We start from the raw sequence: 19,076 nt of genomic DNA on the forward strand, positions 1-19,076 counted from the left end.
TACTTACATCCCTGGTACTAAGAATGTTAAGGCGGATGCCTTGTCTCGCAGTTTTTCTCCCATAGTCGGTGCTGAGAAAGAGGAGAACATTTTACAAGAAGGTATTGTGATAGCTGCTTTGGACTCCGTTTTGGAAGATGAGATTCTTAAAGCACAGGAGAATGCCCCATCTAACACTCCTCATGGGAGGTTGTTTGTGCCTGGGACCTTTAGGAGAGATTTGTTTGTTGAGTGTCACGAATCTCGGTTGGCAGGTCATCCCGGAATCTCTGAGACCAAGAGACTGGTGGGTCGCAGTTTTTGGTGGCCTGGATGGCAGAAGGAAGTCATTAAGTGGGTGCGTCAATGTACTATATGTGCTAGATCTAAGTCCTCACATACTCCTGCTGCGGGGTTGCTTTGTCCTTTGGAGGTTCCCAGTGCTCCTTGGACACATTTGGCTATGGACTTTATAACTGACCTTCCCCCCTCTGAGGGTTTTACTGTCATCTGGGTGGTCGTGGACCGTTTTAGCAAGATGTGTCACTTGGTTCCCTTCATCAAACTGCCCTGCGCTAAAACTCTCGCTAAGGCCTTTGTCAAGGAAATTGTCAGACTTCATGGCGTTCCTACTGACATTGTTTCTGATAGGGGTCCTCAGTTCGTGGCTCGTTTTTGGCGTGCCTTTTGTGACAGGTTGGGAGTTCATTTGTCGTTCTCGTCCGGATATCATCCTGAATCTAATGGCCAGACAGAAAGGAAAAACCAGGATGTTGAGCAGTTCTTGCGTTGTTTTGTGGCAGACAATCAAGAGGGGTGGTCTGAGTTTCTGCCACTTGCTGAATTTGCTCTGAACAATCATACATCTTCTTCTGCTGGTTGTTCGCCTTTTTTTTGTTGTTCTGGGAGACATCCGTCGTTTGGGTCGTTCTCCAAGTTGGGATCTGCCGTGCCTGAGGAGGAGAATTTTTCCGGTGATTTGGAGAGAGGTTGGACAGATGTGCGTGGTAATCTTCAGGAGGCCAACAGAAAATCTAAAGACTACTTTGATAGGAAACGACAGGAGGTTTTGTTCGCTGTTGGTGACATGGTTTGGTTGTCCTCTAGGAATCTGCGGTTGAGGATTCCTTCTAAGAAATTGGGTCTCAAGTTTGTAGGGCCCTTTAAGGTGCTTCAGGTTGTCAACCAATCTGCTGTTAGGTTGGAGGTTCCTACCTCCTGGAGAATTAATCCGGTATTTCATGTCTCTCTGTTGAAAAAAGCTGTTGTATCGGATTGTGACGCCTCTGCCTCTGTTCCTCCGGTGGTGGAGGACGGGGAATATGAAATTTCTCGCATCCTTAACTCTAGACGGTATAGAGGTAGTTTGCAGTATCTTGTGGCCTGGAAAGGTTTCGGACCCGAGGATAACTCTTGGGTGAGGTCGGATGATGTTTCCGCGTCCAGACTTATCAGAGCGTTTCACAGGAGATTTCCTGATAAGCCTGGTCCTAGGGGATCCGGAGGATCCTCTTAGAAGGGGGGGTACTGTTAGAACCTTGCTCTTAGGTTTTTTCCTTTGCTGGTCACATGACCTTGTTGGCCTATTTAATCATGCTCCGCCCTTCTGGCTTTGCTGGACTTCATTGTATAACTATTTTCTAGCTAGCCTGTGCTCTGTATCTACTCTGTTAGTTTGCTTGGTCTACGGACCTCTATGTTCTATATATTTTGTTTGTTCGTCTGTCTGCTACTATTTCTGTTAGGAGGTGTCCCATTTTCCTCCCAGTCCTTAGTACTTGTAGGGATTCCTTCCCCATATCTATAGGTCTCCGTACAGACTAGCTTAGGACTTTAGCAGGTCTGATCGCAGGATCAGGTTCTCTGTTACATCGTAGGGACTAAGCTGAGTTCTATCGTAGGGACAGATCTCCTCTCTTTCCTTAGCTCTGGTAGCAGAACATAACAGTTGTTCTATCAATGACCCGATTGCTGTGGGACAGTCTGGATTATTTCATCACATTAGACAGGTGAGGGATATGGTTGCTTTTTACTTTTATTTTTATTACAGGAGACATGGGCTTCAGTGGATTAGGTGTTAGGTAAGTATAACTGTTTTTGGTTAATTAACCCCTTAACCCCCGAGGGTGGTTTGCACGTTAATGACCAGGCCAATTTTTACAATTCTGCCCACTGTCACTTTATGAGGTAATTACTCTGGAACACTTCAACAGATACCCCTGATTCTGAGATTGTTTTTTCGTGACATATTGTACTTCATGATTGTGGTAAAATTTCTTCGATATCACTTGCGTTTATTTGTGAAAAAAATGGAAATTTGGCGAAAATTGTGAAAATTTTTCAATTTTCAAAATTTGAATTTTTATGCCCTTAAATCAGAGAGATATGTCACACAAAAGAGTTAATAAGTAACATTTCCCACATGTCTACTTTACATCAGCACAATTTTGGAACCAAAATTTTTTTTTGTTAGGGAGCTATAAGGGTTAAAAGTTGACCAGCAATTTCTAATTTTTCCAACAAAATTTACAAAACCATTTTTTTAGGGACCACATCACATTTGAAGTCACTTTGAGAGGTCTTTATGACAGAAAATACCCAAAAGTGACACCATTCTAAAAACTGCACCCCTCAAGGTGCTCAAAACCACATTCAATAAGCTTATTAACCCTTCAGGTGCTTCACAGGAATTTTTGGAATGTGGAAGAAAAAAATGAACATTTAACTTTTTTCACAAAAATGTTACTTTAGACCCAATTTTTTTTATTTTCACAGGGGTAACAAGAAAAAATGGACCCCAAAATTTGTTGTGCAATTTCCCCTGGGCACGCAGATACCCCATATGTGGGGAAAAAACACTGTTTGGGCGCACGGCAGGGCTCGGAAGGGAAGGAGCGCCATTTGACTTTTTGATTGTAAAATTTGATTGAATAATTAGCGGACGACATGTTGCGTTTGGAGAGCCCCTGTGTGCCCAAAAATTGGAAAAAAAATACTTTTCCATTTTTACTAATCAATTTGTGAAGCACCTAAGGGTTCCAAGTGCTCACTATGCATCTAGATAGGTGCCTTGGGTGGTCTAGTTTCCAAAATGGGGTCACTTGTGGAGGAGCTCCAAAGTTTAGGCACGCAGGGGATCTCCAAACGCAACATGGCGTCCGCTAACAATTTGAGCCGATTTTCCATTCAATTTGTTAGCGGACACCATGTCACGTTTGGAGAGCCCCTGATGTGCCTAAACAGTGGAGCTGCCCCACAAGTGACCCCATTTTGGAAACTATACCCCTCAAGGATTTTATTAAGGTGTATAGTGAACATTTTGAACCCAGAGGTACGACACAGAATTTGATAACATTAGGTCATCATATTGAATAAGTTGTCATTAGTCTTGAGTGCAAGTGCTCGCTACTTGAGTTTGCATCAGGTACTCAGGTATGCACCATGTACTGCGTGTGCTCGAGTGACATGCTCGAGTCCCCGCCCGGATGTTTCACGGTTATTAGACACCCAAAAAAAAACATGCGGGGATCGCTCGTGCATGGCAGGCAATCCCCGCAAAGGTTTTTGGGCCGTGAAGCATATGGGGCGGAGACTCGAGCATGTCACTCAAATACCCACGATACTCAATGCATACCAGAACACCCGATGCAAACTCAATTAGCGAGCACTTGCGCTCAACGCTAGTCGCCATATCGTCATCTTTTTTTCTTACTTTTGAAAAAAATCCCAACCCCAACCCTAACCCCAACCCCAGCCCTAACCCTAACACAACCCTAACCCTAGCACAACCCTAACCCTAGCACAACCCCAACCCTAGCACAACCCTAACCTGAGAGTTTATTTTTAACGCCGTTCCTCATGCGGTATAAGTGATTAGACGACTTTATTCTTCGGGTCGGTGAGACTACAGCGATACCAGAATCATATGGGGTTTTTATGATTGACAGCTGTCACACACTAAAAGACGCATTTTTTGCAAAATCTAGTTTTAACATCGCCATATTTTGAGAGCTATAATTTTTCCAGATTTTGGCAAACAGTCATTTGACAGCTTGTTTTTTGCGGGATGAGTTGACGTTGTTATTGGTGCCATTTTCAGGCACGTGACATTTTTTGATCGCTTTCTATTCCGATTTTTGGGAGGCAGAATAAACAAAAACCAACAATTCAGGAATTGTTTTTTTTATTTTTATTTTTATTCTGTTCTGCGTGTGGTAAAATTGATAAGGCAGCTTTATTCTTCGGGTCAGTACATTTACAGCGGTACCACATTTATATCGTATTTCTATGTTTTGCACTTTTACATAATAAAAGCAATTTTATAGAAAAAATTATTTTTTAGCAAAGCTATATTCTGAGAGCTATAACTGTTTTATTTTTCGGCTGATGGAGCTGTATGGCGGCTTTTTTTTTGCGGGACGAGATGACGTTTTCAGCGGTACCATTTTTATTTATATTTGTCTTTTTGATCGCGTGTTATTCCATTTTTTGTTTGGCGGTATGGTGATAAAGCATTGTTTTTTGCTTCGTTTTTTTTTTTTTTTTTACCGTGTTCACTGAAGGGGTTAACTAGTGGGACAGTTTTATAGGTCAGGTTGTTCCGGACGCGGCGATACCAAATATGTGTACTTTTATTGTTTTTTTTTTTTTATAATAATATTTATTGATGGGTACATTATATTTTTATTTTTGGTGGATTATTTTTTTTATTTTATTTTTTATATTTTTGCAACTTTTTTTTTTTTTCACTTTCTGATAGTTTTTATACTTTATTACTTTGTCCCACTATGGGACTTTCACTTTTTTTTCTCTGATCGCCTGCATGGCACAGGAATGCAGCACCATCCCTGTGTCATGCAGGCTGTCAGCGCTGGACAGGGAGAAGATTGTTTGGAGATGCACTGCGCATGTCCAAAAAATCTTCCTGCTGTCTGGTGACCCGGATGTTGTCATGACGACATCGGGTCGTCATGGCAACATCCTGGAAGCCATGGCAGACAGCGCTGGAAGCCGGAAGAGGAGGTGAGTATCTGCGATCACCTCCCCTTGCCTCCGCAATGCTGCAATCGACTTCGATCACAACATCGCGGGGGTTAATGTGCTGGGAGCGGTGCGTGACCGCTCCCTGCACATAGTACCGGGTGTCAGCTGTGACAATCAGCTGACACCCGGCGGCGATCGCGCCCGCACAGCCTCTGTGCGCGCGCGATCGCCATGACGTACTAATACGGGTCTGGCTCTTAAGTCCCAGGGCACAGACGCGTATTAGTGCGTCAAATGTTGTTAAGGGGTTAAGAATCATAAACAAAGGAGTCTGTGGCATTATTTCAAATAAAGTACTTTATTCTGGGTGTTTGTTTTTTTTTCTTACAATTTTACTATGGGGTTAGTAATGGGGGCGTCTTATAGACGCTTCTCCATTACTAACCTGGGCTTCATGTCAGCTGCCAATACAAGGCTGACATGAGCCCCAACACTATTACCCCACTTGTCACCACATCAGGCAAGTGGGAAGAGTGCGGCTAAGCACCAGAATTGGCGCATCTTATTGATGCGCTATTTCTGGGGCCGCTGAGGGCTAATATTATTAGCCTCGGCGGGGGCTAGGAACCATGAACCCTTCACTGGCTATTAATATCAGTTCACAGATGTCTGTTTAGCCTTTGCTGGTTAGATTTTATAGGAGGGCCCCACGTCAATTTCTTTCTGGGATCCCCCTGTAATCTAGCCAGTAAACACTGAGCAAACAGCTGTGGGCTGTTATTAATAGCCAGGGAACATCTCTGGCTAATTACCCCTTCCCTGGCTAGTAATATCAGCCCCCAGTGGTCGGCTTTCCCTCTACTGGTTATGAAAATTACGCGGGAGCCCACGCCGTTTTTTTCATTTATTTTTTTATTTAACTAGTACAGTATAATACATACCCAAGGTAACCTTAGTTCACAGCCTCCAGGTGTTCCAGCAGCTGGAAACTCAATTGAATGTTTAAATGTTCCTCCAAGTTTCCCATGAGTTTTCTAGGCCTCGCAGCTGCCAGGAGACCCGGAGGCTAAAGGTTACCTGAGTTCAAGCCACCAGGTCTCACGGTAGCTCTAGTGCCGGACTGTTTAATGCTGGAGTGCCGAGTGACAGGTACTGAGTGCAGCTCACATAATTGTCACCTGGTCTTCCTGAGATCAGCATGACCATGCGACAATGATGGGAGTTGTAGTCAGCACCCACAGTGTACATTAGCTGTAAAATAAAGAATTAAAAAAAAAACAGCGTGGGCTCCTGTGTCATTTTCATAACCAGCAGAGGGAAAGTTGACCACTGTGGGCTGATATTACTAGCCAGGGAAGGGGCCATTAGCCCAAAATATTTCCTGGCTATTAATAACAGCTCACAGCTGTTTGATTATCCTTTACTTGCTAGATTGCAGGGGGACCCCATAAAAGAATTGATGTGGGATCCTCCTACAAAATCCAACCAGCAAATGCTAGGAAGACAGCTGAGAGCTGATATTAATAGCCAGGGAAGGGGCTTTGGATGCTGGCCCCCCTCCGAGGCTAATAATATCAGCCCTCAGCGGCCCCAGAAATGGCGCATCAATAAGATGCGCCAAATCCTGAGCTTAGCCTCACTCTTCCCACTTGCCCTGATGCGGTGGCAAGTGGGGTAATAGGCTTGGGGCTCATGTCAGCCTTGTATTGACATGAAGCCCAGGTTAGTAATGGAGAAGCGTCTCTAAGATGCCCCCCATTACTAATCCCATAGTCAAAATGTAAAAAAAAAAAAAAACACCCAGAATAAAGTACTTTATTTTAAATAATGACACATTCCTTTATTTATGATTCTTAATTTACCAAAAACAATTATATTTACCTAACGCCTAATCCACTGAAGCCCGTCTCCTGTAACAAAAATAAAATAATTAAGCAATATAATACTCACCTGTCCCTGACGTGAAGATAATCCTCCAGATGCCCTTGTCCCATGTAAAATAGTTTAAAAAAATAAACAACCATATTCCTCACCTTTCCGACGTGCAAATAGTAATCCATTTGTGTCCTGTGGCGTGTCCCGCTCTCCTTTCTCTTTTGCCTCAGAATACCCACTACATGCAGCTTTGCTGAGCACTCAGACCAAACGTCTGCTCTAGCTGTAAGCTAGGCCCTTTCGAATGTCCTGACAGGAAACTCTCCCTATCCTCCTACATAGCCCCTCCCTCTCTGGGCTAGTCCCAACCATTAGCTCTAACTGTCCCTAATCACTGTCTGTTGCTGGGCAGAACACAGCTTCCACAGAGTACAGTGCAAAACTTTACAAGGAAAACATTAGCTCTATCTTGACATACTGTCTGGCACAACACAGTCTATCACTTACAGCAATTATTACAATTCACCTTGCACATCATTAACACTTATCACCTTATACATGACATATCATAATAACATTTGTGTCTTCACATGGAAACAGGCCAATATGTCCATCTCCTTACATTACAGCGCCATTACTGCCATGTCTTTACTTTACATTACAAAATCATGCTGACAGGTTCTCTTTAAACTTGCAGTGACCAAACTGAAAAATGAAGTTTACCAACTATGGAAGAATAAAGTGGAAATATTATTGTCCATAGATGAATTGTGGGAGTGTGACGCTAGTCATTACTCACAGACAGCCCGTGAGGCAGAAAAATTAGACATTCCGGGGTCAAAACCAAGAGAAAGTGGATCAAAGCCAAAGGACAAGACAAAGGGGTAGTCAGAACACGGTCCAAAGGGTCAGGCAGCAGAAGATCAGAACTCAGAACAATAAAATCAGGCAAACACTCAAAAGGAAGCACAAACTACGTCTGGCAGGGATCAGGGAAATGAATAAGAGATTCACCGCACACTCTGGGCTTGGGTGATGGCAGGGATCTTGGGCAGATAGCTCAGTTAAATAGCTTGGGCAATCTCCAGAACATGGAACACCTGAAGAAACTCCCGCACCTCCCAGTCACAGATTGGACAGCCGAGCTGTCAATCAAAACACTGACAACTCAGCATGACCTAGTTTTCATAAGACCGCATAACAATCACTCACTAAGCAGAGGAATCATGACAGGGAGGACATTACTACAGAGAGACCATAGATTTTCAATCAGGAATGGGACAAGAAAAACAGACAGGCAAGAGCCACTATTAGCTTATAAATTGAGAATGATCAAGTCATCCACATAAGACATGAGAACACTGCTAAAGGAATGTGGAATTTACTGCAAAAGCTTCATAAAAGATCTAAATAGATCTAGATAGCAAGTTATCTGTGCTAAGGAGACTATAGAAAACGAGACTCGGAAAAGAAGTACATACATACAATGGTGTAAGTGATCACAGTATTGAGATCACTGGGTATGGATGCAAAAGACAAACACATTGCAGCAGTATTTCTATACATTTTCCCTTAAAATATACAGCTCCCAATGGAAACATTGTTACAGTGATGAATACAATGTCACAAAAGAAGACAACTAGAGCATGTTTTAGATGACGCAAATAGGGATGCTTAAAGGGATTGTCTTGTCTTCTGCAAAAATAGAGTGACTGCAAACTTCTGAATCCTTGCAGCACGCACTACACACTGTCAAGATTCTCCAGTATTTCTGCTGAGAACGGAAAGTCACGTGCCCACCAGTATGCAATTTGCATACTTCCGGCCACATTCCAACTAGATGTGCTCGTTCTTAGTCAATTCACTTGTATTGAAAAAAGTTAATCACGTCTAGTCAGAATATGGCTGGAAGTATGCAAATCTCATACTGGTGGGCATGTGACCGCCCGCTCTCGGCAGTAATACTGACAACATGTGGTGTAATATAAGGATTCAGAAGTCTGCAGTAACACAGAGTAAATGCAGCTAACATCAAACCAAAACCAGACAGACCCCATAATAATCAGTGGGATCCCTCTGCATAAGATTACATAAGTTATGCACTGGATTTGTTTTGTGCACAAATTTTCTTCATCTGTTCCTAAAATGGAATTCCCAAATGGAAATGTGAACACAGTCTAAATTGTTTCTATAATGAAATCTAGATGGCTAGATCTAATCAGCGTCCACTAATTGATTGCAGTGGTCATGTGATATAACAATGTTACATAAATGCCACGAGACGCAACACCAATATTGTTTGACAGAACCAGTCCAGTATGTAGGTAGGTGAGCACGTGTTTTTTTATTTTTTATCTAGGGCACTTTAGCAGTTAATAAGGGGTTGTCCAGTAGTAGACAGCCCTGTAAAAGTGCATACAGTATATGGCATTTGTTGTAAGTGGATACTGAGAAATAAAAGACAATATCTTAAAAAAAAGGGACTAATTATGGGTTGTCTTTGTATATATGAAACATGCGCACATCCACTTTTAATTGCCATATAAATGTATTTTTTTATCAGATATACGAAAAATCACACTTAATTTATGTTTTTTTGTTTTTTTTGGGGGGGGGGCAATCACTTTTTCACACAGGGCCCTGTAGGTTTGGATTTCTTTTTCCCTTAATAATAAAGACCTTCATTTAAAAACTGCATTTTGCGTTTACTTGTGTTATCCTTGTCTAATATTTAGGCTGAGTTCACACGATGCGTTTTTCATGCGTTTCCGCGGCGTTTTTGCAGTTGCGTAAACGCCGCGGAAACGCATGAAAAACGCATGGTAGAAGGGCAGCAATGTTCCCCAATTGAAATCCGCATGTGCTGTGCCCATGATGCGGATTTTTCCGCAGCGTAAACGCTGCGGTCAAAAATCCGCAGCATGTCAATTAATTTTGCGGAAACGCTGCTTTTTTGGCGCCATTGACTTGCATTAGACCGCATGGAATCCGCATCACTGTATATGTTTATGCGCTTTTCATGCGGTCTAATGTGCGGATGGTACCCGGGTGTGGATGAGAGGACTCTCATCCAGACCCAGGTACCATTAAAAAAAAAAGAATAAAATAAAAAATATATATATTCTCACCTTCTGACGGCCCGCGCAGCGCTCCTGCTTGATTCCCCGCACTTCGCGGTTGAATGAAGAAGGACCTTCGCTGACGTCAGAGTCATGTGACGGGTCACGTGACGCTGACGTCGGAAGGTCCTAAAGCCTTCACTGCCGGCAGCCGGGACCGAGCGAAGCAGGACACCGGGGGCCATCAGAGGGTAAGGTATATATTTATTTTTTATTTTTTGACATTCTCACACTATATAAATCCATGCCGGTTGCATGGATTTATATAGTGTGAAGTTGACAAGCACTTTCCAAGTGATGCTAAAATCGCTTGGGAAGCGCTTTTCAACCCGCATGCGGAAATGAAAGTGAAGACCGCTTCATTTCCGCATGTCCCTGGCAGGAAACCGCATGTACAATCTGCATGCGTTTTTTCCTGCCAGAGAGATGCAGAAACGCTCAGGAAAAAATCCTGAGCATTTCTGCATCGTGTGCACATACCCTTAAATTTGTTTTTGATCTGAAACATTTAAGTGTGACAAACATGCAAAAGAATAAGAAATCAGGAAGGGGGCAAACACTTTTTCACACCACTGTATAATAAATAAGGTCAAAAAGATTAGTCCCGTGGTGATTGACTCCAAAATTGTATCCACTGCTGGCACTTCGGCAACCATTATTGCTTAAGAGTCTGGGACCATATTGCGGTATCTTAGACAAGATCCTCCTTTAATCTTGGGCTACATGATGACATGTGTAATGTGACACTGAAATCACAGCGACACATTGCAACATTGGATGCAATATTTCCTATGGTGTCGTGTTGCAAAGTGCGACATGCAATATGTTTCCAAATGTGTTGGATTTTCTGTCACTGGTCACACTTGCCATAGACTTTCATGTAAGTAGCACTCAACATGCGACTTGTGTGCAACATCTGTAACTTGGCTGTTTCATTTACAGCAAACTCACAGCTTTAAAATAGTTGCATGATAAAAAATTGCAGACAAAATGCACAAATATTTCTGTTGTGCGACTTTTCGGAGAATTACGGGCTTGCAGCCCGAGCTTTATTGAATATTTGAGTGCACTTTTTTCAATGCAGTTAAAAAAATGGTAGTAGATAAAAAATATGCTAATTTGTCATACAGGAGGATGCTAATGTCCACATTTTAGTATATGTTGGAAATGTTCTCATCATGTACTACCATGCAGCTTTTATTATGGCTATTAAAATATGAAAATATTAGATTATACTGACTAATCATTTCATTCATATGTCAATCCAAAAGTGTCACTCAGAAGCGGGTAATTAATTGGCTCCATATAAATTTACACATTTTATTGCACTACTGTGGCAAAAACTGCATTATACACACGTGGTCACAATTGTTGGTACCCCTCATTTAATGAAAGAAAAACCCACAATGGTCACAGAAATAACTTGAATGTGAAGTAATAATAAATTAAAAATCTATGAAAGTGAACAAATGAAAGTCAGACATTGCTTTTCAACCCTGCTTCCACAGAATTTTTAAAAAAAATGAAACTCATGAAATAGGCCTGGACAGAAATGATGGTACTCTTAACTTAATATTTTGTTGAACAACCTTTTGAGGCAATCACTGCAATCAAATGATTCCTGTAACTGTCAATGAGACTTCTGCACCTCTCGACAGGTATTTTGGCCCACTCCTCATGAGCAAACTGCTCCAGTTGTCTCGTGTTTGAAGGTTGCCTTTTCCAGACAGCATGTTTCAGCTCTTTCCAAAGATGCTCAATAGGATTTAGGTCAGGGCTCATAGAAGGCCACTTCAGAATAGTCCAATGTTTTCCTCTTAGCCATTCTTGGGTGTTTTTAGCTGCGTGTTTTGGGTCATTATCCTGTTGCAAGACCCATGACTTGCAACTGAGACAAAGCTTTCTGACACTGGGCAGTACATTTCTCTCTAGAATGCCTTGATAGTCTTGAGATTTCATTGTACCCTGCACAGATTCAAGACACCCTGTGTCAGATGCAGCAAAGCAGCCCCAGAACATAACAGAGCCTCCTCCATGCTTCACAGTAGGGACAGTGTTCTTTTCTTGATATGCTTCATTTTTCCATCTGTGAACATAGAGCTGATGTGCCTTGCCAAAAACTTCCATTTTTGTCTCATCTGTCCATAGGACATTCTCCCAGAAGCTTTGTGGCTTGTCAACATGTAGTTTGGCAAATTCCAGTCTGACTTTTTTATGATTTTTTTCAACAATGGTGTTCTCCTTGGTCGTCCCCCATGAAGTCCATTTTGGATCAAACGACGGATGGTGCGATCTGACACTGAGCTTCAAGTTCACCTTTAATCTCTTTAGAAGGTATCCTGGGCTCTTTTGTTACCATTCATATTATCCGTCTCTTTGACGGCCACGTTCAGGGAGGTTGGCTACAGTCCCATGGATCTTAAATTCTCTGAATAATATGTGCAACTGTAGACACAGGAACATCAAGCTGCTTGGAGATGGTCTTATAACCTTTACCTTTAACATGCTTGTCTATAATTTTCTTTCTAATCTCCTGAGACAACTCTTTCCTTTGCTTTCTCTGGTCCATGTCGAGTGTTGTACACACCATGTCACCAAACAGCACTATATACAGGCCCACTGACTGATTACAAGATTGTAGACACCTGTGATGCTAATTAGTGGACACAACTTGATGTAACATGTCCCTTTTGTCACATTATTTTCAGGGGTACCATCATTTCTGTCCAGGCCTATTTCATGAGTTTAATTTTTTTTTTAAATTCTGTGGAAGCAGGGTTGAAAAGCAATGTCTGACTTTCATTTGTTCATTTTCATAGATTTTTAATTTATTATTACTTTTGTCAGATTCAAGTTATTTCTGTGACCATTTTGGGTTTTTCTTTCATTAAACGTGGGGTACCAACAATTTTGACCACGTGTGTAAAACTGAATGTGTATGTTAAGGACAATGCAGTTATTGCCACAATAAGATGTAACGTGAGAAAGCCCAATAAAAAATTGTCCATAAGTTTTAATTTAAATGTGTATAAATGTAATGAGTAAAAATAAATGTACCTTCAGAAATTGGGAAAAGCCACTTAATGAACACAGGTATACCACTAATCAGTTGCCTTATCACAATTTTCCTCATAATTATTACAAAATTTACCAAAACAGTGAGAGAATCGCTGTAAAAACATCTTCAAAATAACAAATTAATATTGAATACATCATAAAAATGTGGAAGAGACAACAGTAGAGAGTGTTGCACAGGCCACCATCCAACTTAAGGCCTTTTATATAACACAGTACAGTTAGGTAAGGGGAAAGACCACCCACACTTGGGTGATTGGTACTGATTAGTGTTGAGCGAGTATGTTCTATTAACCCTTTTGCCGAGTATGCTCGGGCCGAGCTCCAAGTATTTACAGCTGGTCGGTGATATGGTTAGAATCGCTCCCGTGTGCATGATTTGCAACTGTTTGACAGTTTTATTACATGTGAGGATGTCTATTTCTTACACATTCCTCACATGTAATAAAGCTGTCAAACTGTCACAAATCATGCACACGGGAGCTATTCAAACATTTCACCGAGCAGCTGTAAATACTCGGAGCTCGCCCGAGCATACTCGGAACAGAACATACTCGCTCAACACTAGTACTGACATGTTCCCCTGCCAATACCTGGTACATCTTTAGCCACTACATCTACATTCTTCAGTCCCTCTCCTTGAAGCTGTTCAGTTTTCAATGGGATAATAGTGGCTGTCTCAGACAGATAGCATGAAGCGGCACAACTTCCATGGGTATCTACTACTGACAGTGTCAGGAAAGACGAAGCATTGTCTAGCACAAAATGGCCATCACCTTACTGCACCTCTTGCCTTTGAGGTTTTTATTCTGTTTGTCAAGAAATAAAGAGATGGTGAGCGCTACTTCTGCATTCTTTACTGTGAGGTTAATAATGGATATCTATGTATTGAGGGCAGTATAAAATCAAATATATAAAAGTACAAATATGTGTTCTCTGTGGGAAACAGCAGGCTGAGTGTCAAAAGAAATTATGGGATTACTAAGGAGTCTTTGAAAACAAACCACTAGTTAGATAAAGATTTTTTTACGTATTTTTAATAGATAAAAATATAGAAACTTAACTAAATGTACGTGTGTGTGTATTATAAAATACAAAATAACAAAACATTTGTTCTTACCTCTAGAGACATGTGCATAGTTGTAATAGCTACTTTAATGTCACCATCTGACAATTCTTTAAATTCTTTGAGTAGGATGTCTTCTACACTTGGACCTGTCCATGATAAATTTCATTAGTAAAATAAGTTAAAAATGATAACTGATAATGTAAAATTCAGTTTTGTTGTAATCAAGCAACTATAAATATATAAAGTACCAGTCAAAGGTTTGGATGCACGTGTTCATGCAATGGTTTTCCTTGCTCTTATTAGAATGTGCACATTATAGATTCAGACAGAAGGCAGCAAAGCCAAGAACAAACACACATGGAAACATGGAGTAAAGAAACAAATGTGAAAAAAATATAAAATGTGTTAAACGTTAGACTCCTTAATGTACCCCCTTTTACTCTGAAGTGAGTTCTAAACAAGCTTTGCACTCTCTTAAAGCACCTGTACAGAGGTTTTTTTGCAGCGCTGGAGTGGTACTACTAATCTAAGTTCCATGCCCCTAGTCTCATATTCACCAGCTGCCAACTTCATCTTTTATCAGCACTGCCCTGATCGTCTGTTGCAGTTGGTGACCTGCCGGAACACTCCAGTGTTTGCTGGGCGATCCGGAAGTCACTACTCAATGTAAGTCTATGAGAGCCAGAACGAGGATCTTATACACTTGCATTGAGAGCTTGTGACTGTAAAGTCGTGTACCGGGGTGTGTTCCTCAGGATACAGTGAATTTACGGGCGAGAAAACCGACTCCTAGACAGCTCATTCACCGTAATTATTTTACTTAGTTATGTGGATGACTCAACTAGCAAATAGGAAACATTCAGAACATTATAAAAACATTCATTCCGGGAGGCTGAGACCCTTGTGCTCTGCAGCGTGGCGAACAAACAATTTGTACCTACTATCCTTTCTATAAATCTGCCTACTGGCATGCCTGTTTAAACTGGCAACCTGTTATCTGTTTACACACGTACGGGCTCGCCTGCGATACAGCACAACAGTTTACAATCAATTACCTCTATCCCCCAACCAAATATCCCTCTCCTGTCCCAAAGTGACTTCAATGAACTTAGAGGAATAGTCAATCCTCAACTATACCGAGAATACCCTAACAGTTAACCAACTGTGACAGCGCTGGACTGTTAACAAAGTCTATCGATCTTGAACAATTTTCCCGTACTATAATGTTCCTCAGGAATTCACTCCTGAAACAAAAAGAAGTTCAAGTTTGGTCTGAAGTCCATTGCGTGCTAAGATGGCACCTAGACGTGAATTAGATGCTCAATCAAGGAGCAAACAGAAAACGTGAAAGCAAATCTGGAAGTTCTGAATGCTGAATTTCTCAATAACTGTGGCCTGAAACAGTCAATATGGCTATTTAATTACAAGCCTTATCTCAGTCTTGGGTATTTTGGTGTCAAAATTTAGTGAGGTGCATGCACGGTTACCCTCTGCGGCGGTGCAGTGGGCCTTAGTTTTCTTACCAACCTGGGTCTGCTTTGGACAAAAAATTGGTGTATACAGACGAATGCGGGGTCCCTCCAGCGGGTGAACAGTACCGTTGATGACTGTGACTTAACTCCACAGCAGCATCCAACACCTCTCATGCTAGATCATGGCCTTTTCTGTCTCTCAGCACCGTTCCTGGCAGAAATCTTCTCACATCTGGACAGGTTCTAGTCACAGACACGATCAGCTCCAATCTGCCACTACTCTGGTCTTGGTGGGATACTTCTGTGAGGGACACAGAGTGGTAGTAGTGGCGAGGGCCTGATGTTCTCCCACACCCTGGCCTCCCACAAAGAATAAGTAATGTCCTGTCCATCATGTGGTGTGGGAGTATTGCACAAAACTCACGTTTGTCACTGCACTTCATGCTGGTCCTCTGATCCCGGATCCGGACGACACCACACATTCATTCATAGACTCGGTATTCATCTTTAACAATCCAACTTTACTTGATAACAAAGAACCCATGGCAGTTTCAGTACAGCATGTGTCTGTTTTCACAGCCTGAGATTTCCCTCTCAATGCTGACCCCTCTGGTCTCTAAGATATCCTTCCTGTCTTTGCAATCTCAATGCTTCTGGGCCCACTTTCCTGTTCTGGTTCCCCCTCTGACTCCCCTTGCTATGAGATGAAACATTAATCATGATCATACCTGATTTGGGCCGTAGGCCCGGATTTTCATGGAGATACCCCTGAACATAGTGGCGGCCGGCCGCATTCTGCTTTTTTTAAGTCCCGTGCTTTCCGTACTTTGTGGCCCACTGGCCTATTCTGCCTTCCCTCAGTTGTTCCTCCTGCACAATCTTCAATGTTACAACTGCTTATCTATATTCCCTATATATCTCAACCACAAAATACTCCCCTTTTTATAACTTTGCTACCCCTCCCATCTGGGAAATTCCCTAAACACATTTACTATGAACCTTCCCCTTTCTGTACATAACTAACTACCCATTTCCTATGCTACAGTGCCCCCTACTGTGCTTCCCAATCTCAACCACAGCTATTTACTTATCTTATCTTTAAGTCTATATCCTAGTTTCTTACCCTAATCTGATTGCAGTATCAAAACATGCATAAGTATGTACATGAGTTATACACAATAAAGCCACTGTTAAAACATGCGAAACCGCACACAGAATATTAGACACATCATTATACATAAACCGTTATCAATACATAAAACATTGTTCACACTTTCACCAACCAGTGTACCAGTTTTACTAGGAAGGGACAAAGTGCATGAATCGACCCTGACATATCCTCTCTCTTGAAAGTGTAGAGGTATCGTTGGATTCCACTCCAGCACATCTTCTTCCTGTTCTCAATAACTGCAGGCTGCCCTAAAGATGGCCGCACTTCCTCTTCCTGTGTTTCACATCACCTCAGATTGTAGCTCCACCTCTGACATTTTGTATGTATCTTACAGTCTCACAGTCTTTTAGCAATGCTTAGGCAACAGCAAAATCATGTGACCAAATAAAAACATTACTGCAGATGATCAAATCTATTTACAACAGGTACAGAAATTATACTGATGCGAAAACAGGCATACACATTTATACAACCCTGGTAAGCCGACACACATCTCACATGACCATTACCTATGACTTTCAGTCAGTCAGAATTTGCGGACACGCGGAGGCAGCGTGGGACTGGAACAGTGCCGGAAACAGCTGAAGACGACAGCTGTTAAGTATAACACTAGGTGCAGCGAACTTAGTCGCACCGCTCCAGTGCTGAAATAAAAAAAAAAGCTGGAGTGGTGCTTTAAGCAGCTTGTTAGGTAATCAGCTAAAATCGCTTTCAATAAACAGATACTGTATATCTTGTCAAGAGTTAATTTATGAAATCACCTCCCATTAGAAAGTGGTTGCAAATTATTATTATTGTTTTTTAAACAGCCTTCGGCTCAATCTCGAGCCATGGCGACTTTATGGATGAGTGATGTGTAGAAAAATAGATCTTGCGCAAACCTATGTAGGTCCACCAGTTTTTTTTCCGTTGTTATATTGATAGTATCAAGCCATCGGGTTGCTGGTCTTTCTCTTGACCTTGCTCCTTCTATTCTTACGACCATGATGTCCTTCTCCAGTGATTGTGGTCTTCGTATGATGTGTCCAAATTAGGCAGGTCTTAGCTTGGTGATCCTTGCTTCCAGTGACATGGTTGGCTTGATTTGTTCCAAAATTGATTTATTTGTTCTTCTTGCCATCCATGGTATTGATAACATCCTCCTCCAGCACCAAATTTCAGTGTCGATTCTTCTGTCTAGTTTCTTTATTGTTCATGTTTTTCATCCGTATGTTATCACAGAGAGACCAAACTATGTATGAGGTTGAAAATACTGTAGGTGTGTTTTGCAGAGGGAGTGTTAGTAGTTTCATATAGTGCTGAGCCTTATTGAACAACTGTCCTAAGACAGAATATGGCAAGAACCACTCAACTTAGTAAACAGAAATGTCAGTTCATCATTACTTTAAGACATGAATGTCAGTCAATCTAATTTAGTTATATAAAAAAATCAATTGCTATGATGAATCTGGCTCTCATGAGGACCACACCAGGAAAGGAAGACCAATAATCATCTCTGTTACTGAGGATAAGTTCATCACAGTCACCAGCCTCAAAAACCTCAAATTGACAGCACCTTAAATAACAGCCTTCATTAATGATGTACAGACATTAAGTAGCAGACATATCTCTGTAACATCCCTGGTGGCGTGCTTGCATAGTGCACCACCTCCCACTATGCAAGACACCAATCTTACCTGTCAGTCCAGCCTACAAATCTTGCTCCAGTTCATGCTGTGTGCATGTCTCTTGAATGACTGCTTAGGGCCTGGTTACTTCCTGATTCTTATAGCTGCTGTGGGCGCACCCATAATGCGTCTCCAGCCTATTGCTGTGAGTCACTGGATATTTAAACCCCCTCCACCCAGAAGGAGGTGCCTGAGCAACACCTTCACTCAGTTAGTCTTTGCTACTGAATTGCCAGGTCCTATCTTGTTTCTAGTCTGCTTCCGCCACTCTGGGGGCTGCATACCCAGACCTGTTATCTCTGACTTCTAGTCTGCTTCCGCCACTCTGGGGGCTGTATACCCAGGCCTGTTACCTGTGACTTCTAGTCTGTTTCCGCCACTCTGGGGGCTGTATACCCAGGCCTGTTACCTGTGACTTCTAGTCTTTTTCCGCCACTCTGGGGGCTGTATACCCAGGCTCGTTCTTGTATCTCATTGCAGTAGCAGTTCCTGTCTGAACTGTATCCTAGCCTGTTACCTGTTTGTCTCTATGTCCGTACCTTCCCTTTTCCTGCAGTATCTGAACCTGCACCTAACTCCAACTTGTTGTCTCTGTACTTCTGTTTGTGAGTTTTGTGTCCACTCGCTACTTCATAGGAAGTACCTTGTGTGTATCTGGTTCTGCTT

At 41.9% G+C, this 19,076-nt stretch overlaps 1 protein-coding gene across 9 annotated transcripts in view; it reads right to left on the reverse strand.

Moving 5' to 3' along the window:
• PRUNE2 (prune homolog 2 with BCH domain) overlaps positions 1-19,076 on the reverse strand; it is a 595,812-nt gene that overhangs the window by 455,522 nt on the left and 121,214 nt on the right. For all 9 annotated transcript variants that reach the window (XR_012314194.1, XR_012314187.1, XM_073670747.1 and 6 more), the window contains exon 6: positions 14,152-14,246. Coding sequence is in view for 7 of the 9 variants with exons in the window: in XM_073670747.1 (XP_073526848.1) it covers positions 14,152-14,246 (95 nt within the window). In the remaining 2 variants the exon portion in view is untranslated. The remainder of the gene's footprint in view (positions 1-14,151; positions 14,247-19,076) is intronic.

This window comes from Phyllobates terribilis, unplaced genomic scaffold, assembly GCF_046119375.1.
Source record: "Phyllobates terribilis strain yellow unplaced genomic scaffold, ASM4611937v1 Scaffold_1__5_contigs__length_1240528914, whole genome shotgun sequence".
NCBI classification, from domain to species: domain Eukaryota; kingdom Metazoa; phylum Chordata; class Amphibia; order Anura; family Dendrobatidae; genus Phyllobates; species Phyllobates terribilis.